Genomic DNA, 22610 nt, shown 5'->3' with positions numbered 1-22610 from the left:
AGATTAATGTACTTTTAAAAAAAGCTTTGATTCTATTTTTGCTTGCTGATAATGGAGATAATGGTTTCAAGTTGTTCAAGCATTAATGTCCCGTATCAAATAGTCAAATTGTACTTTCCAACGGGTAGCAGGATTGGCTGCATTAATAAAATGAAGAACACTGTCACTCAGTTTTTCAGATGCTTTTATAAGCTCAGATACGTAAGCCTATATGGTCTTACCATGTTAATACTGCACTTGTGTTTTTTCTCTCTCTCTCTCTGTTGTCACCATCTGTGGTGTGAATCACTCATTGGTGTGGTGTTTCAGCTATGCTCCTGGCAGTCAGAGATCGCCTGTCAATCAATGAGGGTGCTACTGTGGTGTATCTCCTGCCTTGGATTTTCTCTCTTGATGAAGTTTCTCTTTGTCTCTCTTTAACTGGCTCTTGTATCATCCTGTGGTTCCACTTCTATTTTCGATCAAAGGGGGAAAACAAAAAAACGAAAATCTATCTGCGTGTGCACTGGAGGATAGATCATACCTGTGTTACGCAGGGCGGATTTTAACTATTAGAAGAGTAATACATTTTTTATTGTGGTGACTCTGCACTCGAGCATATTGAATTTGAAATGAAACTTCGCTGTGGGGTTAAAGTGCTGACTTTCAGTTTTAATTTAAATGTGCTTACATGCAAATCAAATAAATAATGTGGGCACTGTATTTAAACATATGTAGAATTCGATTTTAAAGGACCAAAAGTAAATTAACAAATCAACAAACTTAAAGGTTCATTGAGATTAATGGGCTGAAATCGACGAAGACGACGACTGCACCAAATTTCACCAGGACTGTTTCAACAAAACAAAAACGTAGGCAATCAGAAAAACTTTAAAGATTCCATGATCACATGAATGTTCTGCATATTATCGATTATTGGTTTTAAATAAAATCATACACTGCGTTCCATTTACCCCGGAGGTCAGATGTTGGGGCTGGGAATGAGTTCACCGTGTTCCAGGACAGGTTATTGTTGTTGCTTACTTCTTGTTGTTATTGTTAGATATGCCAGTTGATATCATCCTCTGGCCTCATCAATCATCAACAACCACATACAGTGACACCTTGGAGTATTATTCCTGCACATAACAGATATTGTCTATACTGTGATTTTTGCACATCCTGCTCAGCAGGTGTTTTGTCAACACTTTTGTACATAGTTTTTTTCATTGTTTTATTTTTTAATATGTGTGTCTATGTATGTTTATCTTTTTGACTGTTGCAATATTTTACCATTTTATTGTTATTTCCTATAAACGCGTTAATTGTTTACTGCACCAAACACCAAGCCAAATATCTTGTAAGTAAAAACCTACCTGGCAATAAACCTTATTTTCTGATTCCGCCCTGTGATGATGTCATCATCCCTTCCTCATGCTGCTGTAGCCTGAAACCCATGTGTCATGCAGTATCCCCTTGTGTTCATATTTTTATAGGTAAATAAAAACGTACTGTACAAGTACTCATAATTTGTTTCAGTGTTATCAACAATTTTAACTATCAACAATAAATGCACATATAAATACTGAATTATATGGAACAGGAGGAAAACAACAACATGTTTAACTGGACAGAGGGCAGAAATGCTGCCCCCTATGGAGGTGGAGCAAGTAGCACCATCTTACACATTATACCTTTAAAGCAAAGTATCAGCACTCTAACCACATAGTCACATAGTGCCTACCTACTGCAAAGTAAGTCAGTGATAGTTGCAAAACAATAGTATATCAAATGCTGCCATTTGTAACCTTAATAATAAAAATTCAAATTGATGTCTGCATGCACCCAACACTGAGAAAACACACCTCTTCACATTGCATGGTGTTAGCTAGTCTGCTCCTCATGACCCTAACAGACTGTGTGCAAGTTACCCATTATATAACAATGACCAGCTCCCCTTGTAACTGCTTTATGTGGCTAATGGCCAGAGTGCCACACAAACAGCACCACACACATGTCTTCAGAGGGCCCTTCAAAGTGCTAACAGGGTTGGATTTGTTTATCTGGGCCCTGGCAGGTTGGATGTCCAGCAGTTCTCCTGCATTGAGGACTGTCTCTGTCAAATTACATTTATAAATAGATTTTGGCTCAATGCTGGCACCACCCCATCATTGAGTCCTTGAGTCCTGGCTGGAATCTGCCATCTGTCTGAAAGCGTTAGGGAGTTCTGCCTCGGCTGATAGGACGTGATGTTGCCTGCGTCCTGTAAAAATGACTGTAAGGGATTTGTGTGGAGGTTGATGTACATAGATAGATTTTAAAACTACAGCTTTATGAGTTACATGTTTAATGATATGTTATTCTGTTTTTTCAGGCGGGTAAGAGAATCGCAATTATAGAAAGAGTTGGGTTGACGGGGGAAGAAGGGGTTTAGTTTTCAGGTTTAGGCTTGGCAGGCAAAATGTAATGGATTATTTAGATTTAGTTTCATCCCCAAATCATACACCACATATTATACCTGAAAATGCAGATGCTGCAGTCTGCCTTCAGATAATATGCAGAGGAAAAAACAATCAAAATGTGCTATTTCAGCTTTCCATGCTAGTTTGTGTAAGAAAATGATCTTTATTTTGATTACCTGCATCAGAGCTCACAGGGATGAAATGTATCTACATTTTAGTATGCTTCCATCTTTTTCAATAGCCTATTAAATATTGAAATCTACCTGTAAGTAATCTACAATTTAATTTTAACCAATGAATTAGAGATAGCTGGCCCAAATCATGCAAATACCATAAAGTCAGAGGCCGAGATGGCAGTTTGTCCGGTAAACAAGGCTACTTACTTTGTAGTGAGACATAGCAAATGTCATCAGATCTGTCAGTCTGCCTGCTATTAATATTTAGCTTATTTAAATATAAAATCATATCAATATATAATTTGATACATAAATGTGATTTTGATTTTGACTTCTGGCCCAACATATGCCTTTGTCCAAGGGAGAGTGTGGCTCACTTCCACATCCAGCCGGAAAATTTTCTGTGTGTGCAGCAGAATTGGTCCAGATGTGGAAGTAGCATCTGGCAATCATGCCATATATGGGCCAGATTTGGGCCATGGAACTAGACCTATACTGAGCCAGAAGAAGAGGATATGGCCCAAGTACGGGCCAGATTTATTTTGCTATCTGGGATCATAAGTCAGAGGCTGTGGTGGCAATTACTCTTAAGTTAGGCTATAGTTAGCCTTTAGCAGGACTATCGTTTTGTGGGCGTTACTTACCTTACCAAACCTGTTGTTTTGTTGATGTTTGTATTGAAATATAATGAATTAATCAACAATATAAAATATTTTAATGTGACTTAGACATGGTGCAAATCACATGAATTATTCTAGAGGTCATGGCAATTATTTTTACTCTGCTAAGATATTTTAGCTAGTTTAGCAGGTCTTAATTCTCTACACTGACTGAATTTAGTTACTGCCTGCCTTTGTGGTAAAAATTACCAGGATGTCACGTCATTCCAATTCGGTTGGAATGACCTGACATGTTAGTAGTGAATTACATTTTCTTGCTAGCTAGACATGGCCATTGCAGATAGATGCCAGAGTGCAGTTTCTGTGGCTTCATCTTGCAGTTTCTACAAATGTTAACTGCAGTTGCTTTGTTTTCATGAAAATTATAGGCCATTTCTATCAGCCTCTTTACAGATCCCAGTCTTATTTTGTCTTATTTTGGCATTTTGGGTTTATACTGTAAGGCACAAATTATTATCATGCAAATATGTTTTCTGTACTTTAAAATGTCTCTTCCCCTGCTGCGGAAATGAGCTAATGGCTTTTCAGTTGTGACATTTATCATTTCCTCTGTCAAATTCAGTTATTCTTCATCTAAAACTTCCATTAGGATTCATCAGTCATGCCCACAGAGAGATATTAGTCAGGTTCCAGTCCTGGCTGTTACGGAAAGGTCAGGAGATTTGTCTCTTCCTCAAGTGTATTTTCTCTTCTCTGCTTTCTGAGGAACAGTGAGCTGTGATGTTAAAGCCGGGCCACAGCCTCCACTCCATCATGGCAGACATCTCAATCCGTTTCCACTGTTAGCCTTTTATACCACGTTTACAGCAGCACAGGTTTTCAATACTGATCAGTCACTGCTCCTTTCCCCTTCATTCATCACTACCTCCTTCCTGCTATTTTTCTCTTTCCTCCTCATCCTTTTCTCTTTTACCTGTACCATCGGCTGCCTTCACTCCCCACTCCCCTACACTTCATCCTGCAAAGCCTCTTCCTCTCCCCAGTAGCAGACCAGTCTATCGATCTATGCCTCGTTTTTACTCCCACCTCTTTTACCTCTTCGTTCCCTCTCCCTCCCCCCGCCCTCCTTCGTTTTCATTATTTGTTGAAGGGCTGACTGCAGCCGGATGCTGGTAATCTGGCGTTCTGATTGCATAGGACATGCATGAATGATACCCAACCTTGTTCCCAATATCCTTTCACTTTGAGTCATGACTTTAATCATTACTAATGGAGGGTGATGAATACCAGGAACCAGTTGAGTATTTCATGAATTGCGCCGAATCACAGGGGCTTTAAGGAGGAAACTGGATTTCCTTGTATCCCAGTGTGGTGACTGCAAGGTTTGGTTTAAACCAGCAGAGAAAAACCTTCAAATATTACACACTTACCCTTTAAGCTGATTCTACAGTCGTGTCATTAAAGCAGCAATAAGCACGGCTATAAGCGCTTGCAATTTGATGACACCTACCACCACCACTGTGGCCAAAACCCATGATCTCACAGCTTTAGCAATAGGCTGTGGTTGAGAGTTTACTGTATGACGGCTTGGTTTTTACCCAGCACAGGAAACAGAAAAAGGGAATTATTTTTATCTTTGACATATTAATCTTGAAAGATTTTTAAACCTAGGCCTTATTTACCCATCTTTTGGAGTTTAAACAAATTATGGGGACAAACATTTTAGAAATTGTGTCCAGGAATTTTTTAGTCTGTCTGCTTAAAGTGCTTGTTTTTGCCACTGAGAGGTTCAGAAGGTTACTGTAAGTGTCTGACAACATTATAGAAAGGATTCCTACAGAGGGAGACTTTCATGTAAAAGAATAAAATCTTCCCAGAAACAGCCATTATTTCATTCTGTTTTAATTCACTATATCACTATATATATAAATATCACTATATTTCGACATCAACCCAGTCATGAGCAGAGTGTTAAGACCGGCCTACTGTGAGTTGGCTGGAACCCAGATGGTGGATTCTCCTGGAGGCCGTGTCCCATTATCACGATGACGGATTCTGCCGGTGTCTCAGCGGTTCAGCTCTGGTGGAGTTTGCCAGGAGACTTTCTGTCTCGGGCACTTTTGATTTCTGGACGGCTTCTCTGCAGGCGGTCGTGCAGAGGTGTTATCTGCCGGCGTCTCTTGTGGGTTGATGCGAAATAAACTCTAATGTTCTTCACTTTGGCTGGATAACTTTAGAGGAGACTGGCGTTGACCAAATGACTCTAAAGTTCTCAAAATTCTTCAAAAAGGAAAACTTGATAATAATTAAAAGTAACAAAATTACTCTGAGGCACTTCTGTTGTTTCGGTTCAGTTGGTCTTGACTTGGCTTATAATATAAAAGGTTATGTATGTAGACAAAAGGAATGTTACTTGGAGCACGTGGCAAAGAACAAATAAAGGACGTGGACAAGTGCAAAAATGGGTAAGAGTCATGAGTTTGTGGCTAGCAGCTTAGAGCTAAGAGCCAGGCTGTTGGTAAGGGCCTAGACTACAGAGCTAACAGAGCTATTGAGCAAAGTTTTCAGCTTCTAGCTTCTAGCAATGTGTGAATTGATCACGACTGTTTTATCCCCTGGGGGCTGGCGCATGTTTCAGGGGCGTCACCTGTCTTCTCCTGTGAACTTTGAACTTTTGAATAGTTTAATTCTATAGTTTACCTATAAACTCGCACATCCTTCTTCCACCATGACCACAAAACATTAAATGAAATAACACATAAACCTAATGGCACTAATAATGACAGAGAGGAGTAATAGGAGTGTTGATTTCATATTACATCCTTCAAACCTGGAATTAATCATGATACAAGTGGTTAACTGATCAAACAACAATATAAACATTTCCCAAAGCTAATAGTCTATAAATGTGGATTACACAGCAGTTCTTTGACTGTAATAATAATAATATGGACATTCTGGATGTCATGTAGTGTGTGTTACCTTGTGTGAAGGATGCTGACAGTACGGTCACATGAAGGACATCGTCTTAAAATCTACATGTTACATTTCAAACATTCTATGGGATAGAAGTTTGGGATTGAACTACTATATAGAAACATCTCATGAGTTATAGAACAGTTAGATATTTAATTTTACATTCTTCCTTAGATCTGCGTCTGTGAAGAGTGTTCTTCTCTGGGTTGTGGTTTATGACTCTTTGACCTTTGGTCTGGTTCTGTGTCTCTCTGACATGCTAAAAGCTGGTCTGTTTGTGAGAGAAGGGTCCTTTGTCTCTGTTTCCTATCAATTTGATACTTTGATTGTGGGAAGAGTCACAAAGTGTCAATTTTGGGTCTGTAACTCTGCATGTCCTTATAATGAACTTCCTTAACGGCTTGTGACTGATGCCAGGTCAGTTATGTCTGCTACAAGAAACTGGTTGGTTGAACTATGAACGGTAGATTTTATTGCATAGTATTGTATTGTCTCCAACCTGAATTCATTTCAGTTCCAGTCAATTAATTTTTATATTGAATTTGATATTTCTATTAAAAGACACACAAACTACAGTGTTGTGAAAAATGTGCATGGAGCATTATTTCCAAATATTCCAGAATCAAATATTTATTGACTCAGTAATTGCAATTTTAGCCATGTAGCTCTATTATCGCTCATAAGAGCTTGTGTAATTTGAATATGCCATTGAGAGTATATTTTAGGTGGGACATCATGTTCAGGAATGTTGAACGATGACCTATGCCCTGAAACAGCTGGTGTGGCACTAAAAAAATCCTTAATGATTGACTGGAGTGTTTTGAATAGTCTATAGCAGACACTGGCCCTTTTCTACCTTCACGTACTTCTTGTCAAACATATGAGCGTTGCCAAGTTAACAGCAAACCGATTTAAAGTACATCAGCTAATCTGTTTTTAAGAATAAGGGCTATGTGGGCTACGGCATTTCTTGTCTGTAGTCTTCTCCTGCCTCGTCTCTAACTGCCCTCATGAAGTGCACCTTTAACTCTACCTTCACTTCCTGCTAAATTGGAACACATTTGTACCTTAACCTGTCAGAATCTACTTGGGCGAATCCAAACGTACGTGTTTCTGGTCTTTTTTCTACAGATTTAACTTGTGCCTGCTATAGGGGTACATCTGTGAAAAATGTACTTTTGTAGTACAGGGGTATGCTGCTCCTGTGCATCTGTTTTTGTACCAGTTGTTCTGGACTGTCACACATCTCTCCAAGGAGCCAGGAGAAAGGTACAGAATACTATAGGGATGTCTTTCAAGGATGTTTTTCACAACACGAAAAGATTCTCACCACAAGACCTGAGGGATGCTGAAGCTCATGTTATTGTCAAAGAACGTACATACATGCATAATATATAAGTAGATCCCTTACTTATTTCCAGAGAAACATCTGAAAGAAAATATACTTTTGCTGTTTAGAAATAGATACAGCTGACAGTTTGCATCAGCAATGTGAAGCAGACCGCAGTGGTAAATATTATGTGATTATGTGTGCTGATAGGAGTCCTCTGTTTCGAGATAATGATGTGATATCTCCCTAAAAATCAACCTAAGCTATGTAACTGTTGCGATAACTGGTGAGCTGAGGTTGATACAGCAGCACAAACTCTTACATGGGCGCATACAAAGTAACAAATAAAGCTGTTGTCTCTTTGCCTGTGGCCCCGGCATCAAATAAGTCCTTGCCGCTGTGCAGTTTATCTGAGATGAACATCTCGATATTCTCACCCTCCGCTGTCTTCGCCGTGTTTCAGCTTCCTCCTTCCCAAAGACTCCCCCGCTCAGTGATTAGCGGCTTAAAATATACCGCGGTGTGAACTTTACTCATTTTACTGCTCCCCAAACAGAGTCACTCAAATGTACAGGTGATTAAAACGAGACTGACAGGTGTGCGGTGAAGTCTGTGGAAAAAGTGCAGGAGCCCCTGCTCTCCATTAGTTTAATTAAATTACCTTAATCTGATATAGGCTATTTCAAGTCATCACCCAATTATATGCTCTTTTTCGTTGGTGGCCCTGAGCACTGGAGTGTATATTTATTTATTGCCTCCCTCCACCCCAACACACACACACACACATGCCCATAAATACACACACACTTAGGCAAGCTGAAAGTTCAGTTCTGTCTGGCAGCCTTTCAAAATTATGTGCATTCATTTTTAATTAAAATCTAAATTTAGGTGTTTTGCGGCAGAATATTTTATATTCTCCAGGGACACTGAAGAGTTCAATGTTTAATTCATTTCTCATCACTCAGCCTTGAGATTGCTTGTCTTCATATTGTTTCTACCTGACCTGAACTTCTCTAAATGTTTTACTAGAAGTTAATGCATTTCTTCACAGTCCACTGAATACAGTTTTACCTTTTTATTAACGATCGGTGGTTATGTTAATAGAAAATGCCCATTATTTGCCTGGTTTGTTCAGAATTATGTTTATAGATGGTATGATTGTTGAGAAACAATGCGACCACAGGTAGTCATACAAGGAAACAATGAAGAAAGGATGTGATGAGAATAACAGGGGGTGACGTCAGCTTCCTTTGACGACAACTTTCCCAAACAAAAATAACATTAGGAGGATTGGGTCACTGAATCTGCGTGCAGTTTTGAAGCTAGTTAATTACTAAATCAGGCTGCACCATTAATATGTAAAAACTGTTAGCAGTAGCTCACTTTATGAAATGTAATGTAAAATCTTCCCAGTTTACATAATTTAATCAAATTACATTCACTCTTAACGGATAAATATTAGCAAGCTAGCAATAGTTTTTTCAGTTAACAGTGGCTAATTCAGCTAGTTTAGTAGCAGCTAATCTTTCCGGAACAACTGCTTTAGCTATTGCAACCCATTTTAACTAAGTGATAAGTAAATCTTCACCATGAAGACGATTCCATTATAACTAAGCTAATATCTTAGCTGCTGCAACTGGTTCCTAAGTTTGAGATATTTGAAATGAATATCACAATATGGATAAAAGCATTTGATGTTTTGCGATTGATGTTCAATGCAACTTGAATTGCACTCTGAAATCCAATCTAATCACATAACTTCTTCACACATGTGTAACAAAAACCTTTTTTTTTTTAGTTTATGATTAAAAATGTAGAAATTAACTTTGTCAAAAGAAGTGTGTACAATACAAACAGGTTTAAATGATCACAATGTGAATCCACTCATTCGTGTGTAATCAAGGACCCCAGAGAAAACACAAACACAACTGCAAACAAGATGAATTCAGTACATTTAATTGTTATTTGATTCATTGCACATTTTCTCAAGTGCAGTTATACTCAATGTAAAGCTTTAAAAAATACAATCTCAGTCATCTCTGACGTGATTCTGAGTGCTTTCATGTTGATTTTTTTCAAAATAAAATACAGTATATGACAGATAAACCTTCTCGATAGAGTTGTGTTCTTTGATAAATATGTAAAGTAAACACTGAGAAACAGGGCAGCATAACTGGTCAACGTCAAAGATACTTTCATTCATATTTAGGTAGTGTAACTTTTGACATAATACACGTACATTTCCCTTTGTCTGTGTAAACACAATTGTGTCTTAATGTTTGTTTTTTCATTAAAGAATTGTAGATATTGTACTACCCTTTAGAAGAGATCCCTCACATTAACCGTAGCATGAATTACCACCTTTCTGTTGGCACCTGAATAATCATAAACACCACTCTTGAGCTGCACTTGTGCATGCTCCACGTCGCACACGTCCCCCACTTCCCTCTTTAGAAATAGCTCACCAGGTTTACGATACTTAACATTTTTTCTCAAATTAAAAAAATAGTTTGGATCATCGACTGTACACAATACCAAAAACAATGTGCTTTTCCCCATATAGTGTATAGTGCTGAGTTCGACATGCCATCCACCGGCTGTAGTTAAGAGTGCACCCATCTCCCTTTTTTTGAAGCAGGTGGTAGTCACAGGACGCGTCACGGAGGCCTCTCTCCGTGAAACTTTCGGTGTCTGTACCTGCCGTTCTTTTCCTTGGCCATGTTGATACAGGCGTTGTGCTTGTTGCTCTGCAAGTGGTTCCAGTACTTGATGAGTTCGTTGGGGTGGAACTGATGGGATGTGATCAGGTGGCTGTACTTACAACTGGAGTAAGACACCCGCCAGTGGTTGAAGAGGAACTCGTTGGGAGGGGGCGCCGGGTCGATGCGCAGCTTCGCCAAGCAGATCCCCACGTAAACGTCTTCCAAGTGCAGCCTGCGTATGCTGAGAGAGGCCTGGTAGATCAGCTCAGCCATGTCCCCTGAGAACACGTACCCCGTGCCTGAGCAGAATATCGGGTAGCGCTCGCTCGGGTACAGCTCCGGCGGCATGTACCACTTGCTGTCCTTGTTTCGGTTTGGTGCATAGCCCCTCATCAGGTAGCCGGTGAAGTACCTCTGCTTGGGGGGGAGCTCGGGCTTCAGCAGCTTTTGGATGAGATACTCAGTATTGACAAACATGTCGCTGTCTGTCTTCATCACATAGGAGGCGTGTGGGCAATAGGTGGCCACCCAGTTCATGCCCATCAGGGTTTTGATGGTCAGGTTGTAGTAAGTGTCCTGATAGTCCTGTTGGATGATGTCATGGTAAACGCGGCTCTCTTCCTCTATGCTGCTCTGAAGGAAGGTGTCGGAGCTTTTCCCTGTGCCGAGCAGGAAAAGACGGACAAACCCCAGGCCCATTGCGACGCTCTCATTCCCCCAGGTCTGGCGGATGGCGTTGCGGGCATCGGCCTGGGCGGGTTCTGCAGCGATGAGCAGTATGAGGAAAGGTGTGGTGTCCCTGCACTTGAAGGGCTCGTTCAGGATGTAGCGGTAGGGCTGAGCGCTGAGCCTCCCACCCACACCCATCTCCTTTTGTAAACTGTTGTTTGTGCTCATGGAGTCCCCAAGCCCCATTACACCCATCCTGGCTCCTCCTCCACCTCCCCCTCCTCCCGCCTCTCCTGCCGCACCCTCTGCCTGCTGCGAGCTGAGGTTGAGCAGAGGCTTTGGCGGCACATACCCCGTCTCTCTCCACAGGCTCCTCAGGGAGCTGCTCTGGTTGGCTTCTCCCTTGGGGCTGCGGAAGCCCCTAATGGTGTAGGTCAGTGGATTTTCCCGGGGCCCACTGCGTCCCGGCAGCCAGTCCTGGTGGCTGAAGAATAAGAAGAGGGTGAATAGCAGAGCCAGTGAGAGGAGGCCTGCCACATGGGTCCGAAAGAGCGAACGCTTGACGGTCCAGGTCATCTTGATGGGACAGCAGTGCCGCCGTCTCCACTGCATGGTGCAGATCGGGGTCGCAGGAGGCTGCTGCTGCTCAAGAATGGGCGGCGGCGGCAGTCACATACAGTCACCTCAAACATGTGGTTGCCAACAATCAGAGGGTTATCTGAGCTGGCAGATGGGTTGGAGTGAGCCTCCTGGTGGAGTAGGGAACAACTGAGTCCACCAGTACAGCTTGGAGCAGGTTTAAAAGGGCTCCTGGTGGAGCTTAGAGGGCGATGATTCCCTGGCCATAGAGGCTTCTCCCTGGCTCTTCTTTGGGACCGTAGACAAACACAGGGTCATGCTCCGCGTCTCGTCTGCTTCAGGATATGATAAGGGTCACCTCCTCTGTGTTTGCTCTCTCTAATCTGAAAAGGGAGAGAAAAGAAACAGAGAAAACAGTCTTGGCTGTGGTCCAAAAAGCAACTCCTATTCGCTGGCACTGAGCCATATGTCAATTATTTGAGTTGCAGATGTGTTTTATTCATTCTATTGTGGGAAGAACTGAGTTTGTTTTTTAATCATTTAATTTATGGTTTGTTTTGGAACACTCACAATAATTCTGAATTAATTTCTTCCAGATGCAAAAGCCCCAATTATATCTTTCTGTGGGTGCATTGCTCACTGTGGTAAATGTCTGAGTCAATATGACAGCGTTGTTGCATCTTTCACTGGACAGGGACCTAGAACGCAGCATGCTGTGGGGTTGTGACCTCCCGAGGAAAGAGGATGGGAAATTTTGAGAATACTGATGCAAATATGTCAGTGGAGGAAAGGAACGTACAATTGAAAATTAACTAGATCCAGGTGTGTGTCTCTTTGCTGAGACACAGTACAAAACAGTTTTTCAGATTAATTCAACCCCACAGTAAAAACAACTGTGAGCATATTTTCCTGTTGCTTTACACAGTAACAGACAATAGGACCATTTCCTAGACCATCACAAACTCGTCTCACAGTTAAGACCATCTAAAAATAGTGAAGAACAGACAATATTCTATAAAGATCTTTGTGGAAACTCTGAGCTGGCGCTGACATAGTGAAGCGGTGGTTGCCTCTTGCATGTCATTATTCAGCTTAACGCCTGGGGCAGAAGTATAAATTGCAGGTTTGCTCAATGTGGTGCCGGCTAACGCTACACCGACCCGCTTGGGCGAGCGAGTGTCATCAGCCCCCCACCACGCGTCGACAACCGGGGAGGAGATGCATCTGTCAAAATGAGTTTTCAGGGTCCAGCAGGCAGTGGTGCCAAAGCCTGAGCCAAACCTCTGATGATAACAGCCTGAGCCCGCCATTCACCTTCCACCTTCGGCTTATCAATGCTGCCTACTGTCTAGCTGTGACCACCCAGGCTGCTCGATCTCACACATCCATAAATACAGGACATGCAAGGAAAAAATGTACACATGCAAACACAGACGACACAGACAGAAATGCGATGTGTGCGATTGCATCTGTTGCCCACAGGGGGTTGTGCACCGAGGGAGGCACGAAGGCGACCATGTATGCGCACATTGATTCTCTAACTCACCAAGGCAAACAATCCATTTGCACAAGCACAACATTTACTGTGTGTTGCACACTATCATATGCACACCAAATACTGCACACATAATCATTTTTTGGTGTTCACAGAAACACACATCAACACGAAATCAAATGCGGACCAGACTTAATGATATACAGAACAAACATACTGCACAAACAGTAAGGCGCGCGTGTGTGTGTGTGTGTGTGCACTAAACACATAATTATATCCACACTAGATATACATACATCATCATTGCTGTGCATGTTAACTTACACACACACATCAGCAGAGAAAACAGAATATGCCAGCAGAAACTTGCAGGTTGTGCTAGACTCTAGTGAATATTAATGCAGCAGCAGTGCAAGTCTTGAATCCATCCTTCCTTCGTGAGTGTATTAATTTACTGGCTGCCTGCGTTGCCTTTTTTTTTTTTTTTTTTTAATTTGTTTGCTTGCTTTTTTTTTAAATAATTTGAAGATGCTGAACAACAGAGCATTATATTTGTGCAAATGCTACATGCCGGCTTAGTGTGAGGCAGATTTTTCTGAACTTCCAATTTTCATTTCCTGCTATGTTTGCTCATTCGTCATGACAACTGGCAAGGAACACGATAACCTTTTCAGGCGAGTGAGCTTACCCAGCGCAAGCAATTACAGGAGAATGAGAGGGGCCAGAGCCGGCTTTGTTTTAAAGGTTAACATACTTTACATCGAAGCATATCCAGCGCTTCTCCTGTCAACTAAATGAACATCTAGTTACATGAGCTCTGATGAAGTGTGCACAAACAAGAGGGGCACGTAAACACACAAATACGTACGAACACAGAGACACACGTGCGTAGTGGATGCCCACACACTGCCACATCCTCCCACCCACAAGCTCACATGTAGACAATCCATGAATGGCTGAGTGTGTGACTTTGTTTTCTTGTTTTCAGCGTAAATGCCAATTCTGCCGAGAGATCAGGCATCCATTTTTACTTTTTAGCAGTTCTATTTAATCTGCCAATGCCTCTCCTCATTAATTCATTTTCTTGCCTCCCATCAATGTCACTTCTATGCAAGCCAATTAGTTACACTAGCACTAATTAAAGCCCCAGCGATTCTGCAGCGGTCAATAATCAGAACGAAGGCTGGGGGAATGACACAGTGGTGACATACTAGGCATACATTATAGCGTCGTCCCTGTCACCACATCAGCTTCAAGCCTAGAGGAAAAACAAAACATAATAATAAAAAAAAAAAAAAAAAAAAGAGGACAGGCTTTCAACAGCGAGGTGCACATGCACACACACACACACACACACACACACACACACACACATACATTCTCCACAGGTAGATTTCTCTGTTTGCACGCCTACATAAACTGTCTGGCCCGTTTTATGCCTCCACAAAGTGCGTAATGCATGCAAAACAAGCTCTGCTGATGTCGATGAGGATGTGACCTTCATTCAGTGAAACAGTGCACTTTGTGATAGTGACACATTTTCCTCGGGGAAAAAAATGCAGCCTCCATTGTTGAGCCGTTTAGAGAGGCTGTTCGCTGGAGTTAGGAGGTTAAACTCTGCTTTATTGAAACAGGCCTGGCTGATTATGTGGCTGACTGAAGTTCTCCTTTGGTTTAATATCACTGCCTTGAAGTAACAGTCCTCACTCAGCCATTACAGTCCTAGATTTAATTTTTTATTAACTAAGTGTTGTGATTCATTGTGACTCATTGCCTTCATCGGGGTGAAGAGAACCTAGGGTTCTTTAAAAAGAAAATCCCCTGACATACGCCAAAAAACAAGTTTGACAAAGAACTCGTGAATGTTGCAGCTGGATGAGGATCTGGCAACAATTAGCAACAATTAGCAATTATTTTCGTAATTAAATGATTAATGAAAAAAAGCCTGTCACGTTTTCCTCGGAGCACCAAAAGATATATGTTCAAACATTTTCTTTTGTTCCAAATAACGCTTGAAGTTACTTTAAAGGTCCCATATTTTATACTTTTCCAGTGTTTAATTTGAAATGTTTATCCATAAGAAGATATATTTGTGGTTTTAAGAACCAAAAACCATCTCAGTGTAGTTTTACATCTCCTCTCTCAGGCTTCTCTCTGGAGCTCTAGTAACAACAGGTTAGTGAGCCAATCAGAAGAGAGGCTCTGAGGATCTCTTCTGACTGGCTGACTGTTTTCTAAATGATAGAATAGAAAAATAATAAAATATCCAATAAAAATGCGCGGCACTTGAGGCACAGCTGAGGGTGGTGATTGCTTTGTTGTGACATCACAAGGTTACAGAAGTCCTGACGGCTGGTTTTAAGGCTCAGTTTCTGAATACAGGCTGTGTGCATTTCTCTGTGGACTGAGCGCTTTGATACTTTTACAGTATTAATATAGAACGTAGACCTGCTTTATAATCAAACAACACATGGAAATGTCACTTTATACAATATGGGACCTTTAAGTTCATTGCTAATAATAGTGAGCTATGTAAGTGCAGTTTCAAATGTGAGACATTAACTTGTAATGCAGCTTTTTTAAGCTGTAGAAAAAAGTATAGAATCTGAATACTAATAAAAAACAGCTGTATACTCACATTTGGTAACGAATTTGAAGTCACGAGAAGGATACATACTGTTCCTGATTTCCCAAAATGATGCAACAAGTGCTATAGATGTCTTTTCTATTAAAACTGTCTCCTCCTACTCACAAAGGTTTTCAATTTTGATGCAGCACAGTTAAGATGTCTGTTCAACATCCAAATGAAAAAAAAAACAATGAAAACTCAGCACTTTCAGTTCTATTTAGCCTTAATTCTCTGACACACCCCGGAGTGCTGCAGTCTAAGGAGGCTTCAGCAACTTCAAATCAGTCATGAAGTTTGTCTGTCTGCTGCTTTATCGTAGCCTGGTGAGAATACCGTTGTAACGCCCCAATAAATATCGCCAGCAGTGAACGAGGACAACGCAGATTGTTTTGTATCTATTTAAGACTCTGGCTCTTGGTGTCAACTGTCAGCTTCCGTGTTGTGAACCAGGAAATCAAAGCTCGAAATGCCTTTGGTCTAGAGAATCAGCTTTATCTTCAATCGCTCAGCCTCTCCTTGAAACCTGTCTGTTTGGTTTTTTGTCGCTGTATTGCTTATGTTGGCAAGAAACATTGAGCTAGTTTCACTGCTATTGTGCTTTGGCCTGCACAGCAATGAGTTTTTTTTGAGGAATTCAGGAATTTCACATCTGCTTCTGGGCTCCTCAGGGAATTCAACCCCAGGCTTCGTTCTGACCAGACGCTTGAAGGAGAGAAGGCTGTTGGAGCCCCCCCCACCCCCCCCAGCTCACCCCCTCTTTGGCATTGCTGTGATCTCATTTTAAACCCTCCTCGCCCTGGTCGCTCTCCTCGACCCTGTTCAGCTGCACTACTCCTCAACAACCTGTCATTTTCTGACTGTTGTTTACCATCTGATTGCAGCAAAAAGTTCACAAAGACTGGCAAGAAAACAAGCGGAATCGATGTGAGGGATGGTCACTCCTCGCGACTTTCACTCTCTCTCCGTCTGGTTCTGTTTGAGTTATTTGACCAGCTGGTCTCGTTTACTAAAGCAAGGAAGGGATTTTTATATTCTTGTGCAAATTTAAATGTTTCATCAAGATGTTATTGTATAAGAAAGAAGTTTCCATCCTTTTTATTTATTTTTCATCGTAAACTCCTATACCCCTTTATCCAACACCAACCATTATGTTCCAAACAGTTGCACTGATTGTAATCTGGATGTTACGTAACACTTTTAACTATATATAAGTGGATCTTGTTACAAGATTTTGTCATACAATTGAACTGAGCTTGGTTTGGTGCATTACTGCCAGTGGCAGAAGACACTTCAAGCAGTTATCCATTATTTTTGACTAACCATTTTCATCTAATGATTTTAGCTAACTCATTTACCTGTTTCATTTCTTTAAGCTATTTTAGTCATACATTTCTAGCTAACTTATTTATCCGTTATTTATTATTATTGCAACCATTAATGTAGCTAATTGTTTTGGTTGTTTATTCTTTACTTTAAACTACATACTGCAACCATTTATCCACTTTTACATAACTCTTTCAACTCCTTATCCATAACTTTTTTTTTTATCCATAAATTTTAATAGTTTACTCTTTAGCATCTATTTATTTTAAGCTAACTCTTAATACTTCTCTCCTCACTTGCTAACTAGTTAGCTAACTAGTTAGCAAGCACTGTTTGGGTAGCATGAGACGCTGTCTTTTGACTTCTGATTCATTTGCCTTTTTTTTTTTTTTTTTTGGATAAATGTAACTGTGTCCATTATTCTTTTTCTCTCTTGTTGCGCTGTTTAGTGCGCTATTTTCAGTTTTACCTGCAGGGGTTTTTAAAAATCTGATGTTGAGATTTATGCCAGAACCCAAATACAAACACAAATGAGTGTGTTGACATTTGGAAATTTCACAGCAACATATCTTTCCAATAAACAGTGTCCCTGCTCCTCTGAATAAGTTGTCACTAGAACAAACTTTCTGTCCAGTACATCAGCCCTAACGGAAAACTGCAAGGAACAGAGAAAATGTTTTTTTGGGGTATCTGAGTGAAGTGACCCTTTGAAAATGTTTGGTGTATATGTGACTCAACTAGGATAGGACCGCTGGGAGAGGGAGGGTTGCGTTCTTGCTAAGTGTTTCAGAGCAGACGAGTGACAGAGGATGACCAGCTGTAATTTTTTTTTTTTTTTTTTTTTACCCTTCATCACTAGAGGCTTGTCAGATCTGGGCCAGGCCACTGCAGCCCCACATCACACAACATGACCACATCTGATCCTTAAAGGGTCATTTCACCCAAATTACAAAAACCTCTCTTGTGGTATCTTAGCCATGAAGACAGTTTACTTTTAATTGTATCTATAGGAGGGCCTGCCTCCACCTTAACATAATGAGGACAACTAGTTCCAATGACAACCAGTGACTGGGAACCTGTTTGGAACACACCCTACAGCCCGTGCAACTGCTAATAATATAATCTGTGCATTTGCCAAGGAAAACAGGAACTGTCTCTCCAATGATGTTTTGCCAAGCTGAAACGATGAAGACCACTCAATTAGCCGATCACGACTTTGATAATCGTTTAGTCATCATCATTTTTCAAGCAAAAATACCAAACGATCTCCAGTTTCAGAGTCTGCATTAAGAGTTTATAATGCTTTTCTATGTCTAAAGTCACAGTAAACTGAATATCTTTGAGATTTGGACTCTTAGTTGGACAAAAAAGAGCAATTTTTTACACATTGGGTTTTAGGAAACTATAATGGATGTTTTTCATTTCATATTTTCTGCCCCTAATGTACATAAAAAATACGATATAGAAGAAGAAGATATCAAAACTTGAACAGATAAGGCCAAAAGAATGTGTTTGTTTGTACTTTGTGGGAACCGACCCTTTAATGTACAAGTCAAAGCTATATAATCGACATGCAGTGAAACATTTTAGATTCATTCGTCCTTTAAAAAGGGTTTTAACAAAGGATCGAGAAACCTCTTTAAACTCGCCTCAAAAATACAAGAGACCTCTGGGAAATAAAGCTTTGGCAGCTGCGAGCCACTGTAGCTGTTGTAAATATTATATGACAGTGATTCTCTTCCACTCAATGAGGGCGATATCCACTCCTTCTCATTGTGCGACTGCCAACTTTTACCACTGACTTTAATTCTAGCAGTATTTCTGTTTTACTTCATTAATAAAGCCCGGCTGTTTTTTTCTATTCTCCTTACTTTTCAGGGCTGTCGGTTCATATGCCACGGCAATAAATTATGAGGTGGTTTGAAAATTAGACCCTATTAAAGTTTCATAGTCTAGTGGGCAGAGTGAACACCCTGATGGTGAGCTTAGCTGATTTTTTTTTTTTTTTTAATGTCAATCTCAGCAGTTAGCAGATATCCCTAAGTATGCATAAGCTTTAGTGCCAAATAGCTCAGACAGCTGTACGTGATGAAGTGGATAAAAAGCTCTGTTAATTGAGCTGAATCAATGGAAACCTCCTGGTATTGCTTCTTGGCAGGTCCAAAGAGGGGATTCCTAAATTTAATTTGAATACAGAATGGACTGCTGACCCCCATGTAATGACAGAGATGCTACCTTCAGGAATCTCTGATGGGAGAAAAAGAAAATGACTCTGCTGTGGGCAAGGAGGAATGAAAGCTGTCATCAACATTCATCCTTAGGGAGTGAAGTAATAATAAAATCAAAAGTATTCTTAATTAGCAAGGATACACCTGCCTAAGGGGCCCTTGCATCATTTTAGAGAGCCACTGGGGGTCCAAAAAAGTGCCAGAGGAGATGCAGGATGTTGGGACACGGGCATGGATGGAGAAACTGATGGATTGATGGATACTAGTCAAAGGCGACTGGAAAAGGTGGATGTTTGGATGTAATGGAGGGGAGATGAGGGCGGGGAAGGCTAAATGAATAATGAGGATGTGGGGGACTGATGAGACGTGCAGTGCTGCGTACCTCCTCCTCATCATGCTGCTGCTGCTGCGGCTGCTGACAGGGCTGCGGTCGGCTGACGGAGTGTGTGAACCCTGGTGCCTTTACCCGCCATCGGCGCCTCCTTGCTTCATAAACAACCTGGGCTTTAGTGCGTCCCCTCTCCGAGCTTCCTCTCCTAATCACACTGACACCTTGGATGTATTTCGTCCCTCCTCGTCCTCATCCCCACAGGCTCAACAAACCTGCAGGTTTTTGGTTCTCCTCCTGCTGCGACTCTCCCTCTCCTCTCCTGCTCCCTATGTCCGTTAGCCTATACACCACGGCTCTCCTCTACCTCTACTTAAATATCTTTGCCCCCTCTCGCTGCTTCGCTGTTGTTTCCTAACCTTATCCAAGTTAACGTCGCTTTCCAGAGGCGTTATTTAATATAAATGTAGGAGATAACACCACAGCATCCACGCACGTTTATCCGATCTGCGGGGAGCACGAGAGAGCAGCGGCGGCAGAGGAGCGGGAGCGCGGTTGGTCCCTCACGATGCTCGGCAGGCTGTTGTACAGTAAAAGCGGAGTGAAAGCGATGGAGATACACAGAATGATAATAATTAAAAAAAAAAATCTCTTCTTCCACCCCTGAGTCCAGTCACTGCCAAAACATGTTCCCCGAGTCCTGCAGGCAAAACAAAAACAATAACTCGTCTACCTTCATCTGCCCGCTTCGGTTTATCAGTCCGCTCCCTCTTTTTTTCCCTCTCCCGGATCTTTCCGCCGCTCCGCCTTTAGGACCGACCCCTGTCGGATTTTTCAGCCGGGCAAGGCAGCTGCTGGCCCGGACAGGCTGGCTGTCAGACACCACTACACTGACGGAACTCTACCACGTCACTGCATTCTTAGCGGAGCATCTCACGTGACCCAGTTAGACGCTTATGCTGCGTTCATGGGTCGTGGGGGCAAAAAGCATCCCTCCCTCAACACACATACACACATACACACACACACACACACACACACAAACACACACACACACACACACAAACACACACACACACATTCACACGAACACACCCCAACTGAAAAAGTGTTCAAAACATCATTTTCTAATTAAAACTCACTAAAGGTATAGCCTGTGTAATTGCTGATAATATAGTCTTGTTCCATCATTATTCAATTTCCATTTAAAGGAACACTTTATTAAAATTTAAGGAGTTATTACATTAAACGGCAGTTACTATAATTGTCATGACAAGCACTGATTTGGATCAGGCCGTTAAAAATTTATCATAAATTTTAAATCTTGTGTAAATTTATGGGTCTCCCACTGTTTGAAGACATAGTTTAGTTTTAGAGATTTTGAAATGAATTCATTGTTTTAGGTTCTAACGTTGTTTCTTCATAGCCACATATTCACATTGCAATAAAAATGTCTCGGCCATAAAACGTACCTTCATGAAACTGTGCTGTAGATCATTCATATGTTCATGTTAATCATTTGAAGATGTTAAAAGTCAACCATTAATCTCTCTGAAGTATTCCTCCTTCCTTTTTAAATAAAAACATAAAAGACAAGAAACAAGGACATTACCATGGATACACAATCAGTAGGCCTCAAGTATAGATCTGAAATTACAACGTTTCAAAAGTGAAAATTTAGCTGTAATTTGAGTAGTTTTGGTCAGAGAGTGTGGGCTTGGGCTTCAAACTTTATGGCAAAAGTAGAGCCCTGACCTCAACCCCATCCGACACCTTTGGGATCAGCATTGGACCTCACTAATGCTTTTGTGGCTGAATGAGAGCAAATCCCTGCAGCCACCTTTTCAGGCTTCCAAATATTGTAAATGGAAAATGGACTGGCACTTATATAGTCCTACTGACCTTTACAGTATTTGCTACATTCACCCATACTGTCATACATTACACCCATACACTGATGGACAATTGGATACGCAGCCTGGAGGAGCTGTGAATCGAACTTCCATCCTCCTGATTCGTGGACGACCTGCTCCACCTCCTGAGCCAAAGCCTTCCCAGAAAAGTGGATCTGTTCTAGCAGCAGATGGTGCCCATGGTTCTGGGATGATATGTTCAACAATCACATGTAGGTGTGCTGTTTTTGTGTCCACATACTTCTGGTCCTTTGGAGTGTATTCATGTATTTTATTGAAAATACTGTAAAATATTGTTTGTTTGTTTTTTTAAATTAAACTTCATAACGGATTGATAGCTATCATATTAATATCTAGAAAGAAAAGAGAAAGTATGAGTATTTAAATGGACATTCTGCAGCTTTATTGTGCAGATCGATCCTCCCTCTCGTCCCCAACAAAACAACAAAAAAAAAAGATCCAGAAAATTCGTATCCATGTCTGGCAGTGGGCTACTTTTACTACTGATTGAAAAATTAGATGGAAATTTCTTTCAAGCTACAGCAGATGTATTTATGAAAGAAAATTTGCAAACAGTATCTTCTGCCTGAAAGCTGAAGTGGATGGTATTTCCACATAGGAAACTCATTCCTCCCACTTTTCCCACATTCACATGAATGCAGCATCGCTCCTGCCTTTCCTTTCTCTCCTCCTTCTCCCAAGCCCACCACCAAGCACTCCTCCTCTGTGGGTGAAAAAAAAAGAAAGGGGTGGGGGGGGGTTTAACTCAGGAAGAGCATGGTGGCCAGTGGTTGTCTGGTAACAGCTGGATCTGCCACAGTTGCGCTCTTTGTTTAACCCTGCTGGCCTGCTTGGTGTCTGCTGGACCTTTTTAAAACACTTTTAATTCAAAAACAGATCATTTTGTTTGCCTTGTTTGCAACATTATTAACACATCATTATGCACACATGATTATCAGCTATATTTAGCGTCCTTTCACACGCAGACTGACAAAAAATAAAATAAAACAAACACACTCGTGGCCGTTGACTGCTCTGACTCTCTCCCTCCATTACAGCATGATGATGAAACTCTACCTGCCTCATTAATGACTTAAACACAATGCAAACCCTTCATCAGCCATCAGTCATGTTTACACTCATGCACCTCCAGAGACCGGCGTGCTCCTTGATAAACGATGAAAGCAGCTTGTCTCCTCTT

The 22610-nt window shown here is 41.2% G+C and overlaps 1 protein-coding gene across 3 annotated transcripts; it reads right to left on the bottom strand.

The window, feature by feature from the left end:
- Nucleotides 1-9483: 9483 nt before the first annotated feature.
- On the bottom strand, nucleotides 9484-20399 carry b3galt2 (UDP-Gal:betaGlcNAc beta 1,3-galactosyltransferase, polypeptide 2). Of its 3 annotated transcripts, none has more exons than XM_056378900.1 (2): nucleotides 19551-20399; nucleotides 9484-11876 (listed from the first exon to the last, which is right to left on the bottom strand). In XM_056378900.1, the coding sequence occupies exon 2, from the start codon at nucleotides 11524-11526 to the stop codon at nucleotides 10201-10203; it is 1326 nt and encodes a 441-aa protein (XP_056234875.1). In that variant the 5' UTR covers nucleotides 11527-11876; nucleotides 19551-20399; the 3' UTR covers nucleotides 9484-10200. The 3 variants fall into 3 exon arrangements, with proteins under 3 accessions (XP_056234875.1, XP_056234877.1, XP_056234878.1); XM_056378902.1 differs by having other exon boundaries at nucleotides 20230-20399; XM_056378903.1 differs by lacking the exon at nucleotides 19551-20399 and adding an exon at nucleotides 15627-16282.
- Nucleotides 20400-22610: the final 2211 nt, after the last annotated feature.

Source organism: Seriola aureovittata, chromosome 6 (genome assembly GCF_021018895.1).
Source record: "Seriola aureovittata isolate HTS-2021-v1 ecotype China chromosome 6, ASM2101889v1, whole genome shotgun sequence".
Classification (NCBI taxonomy): domain Eukaryota; kingdom Metazoa; phylum Chordata; class Actinopteri; order Carangiformes; family Carangidae; genus Seriola; species Seriola aureovittata.
Note: the sequence above shows the minus strand (reverse complement) of the source record. Positions and strands in the feature narration are given on the sequence as shown.

Bases quoted from the DNA above. Each gene is read 5' to 3' on its own strand.
- b3galt2 (XM_056378900.1), bottom strand. From the start codon at position 11,526: ATGCAGTGGAGACGGCGGCACTGCTGTCCCATCAAGATGACCTGGACC.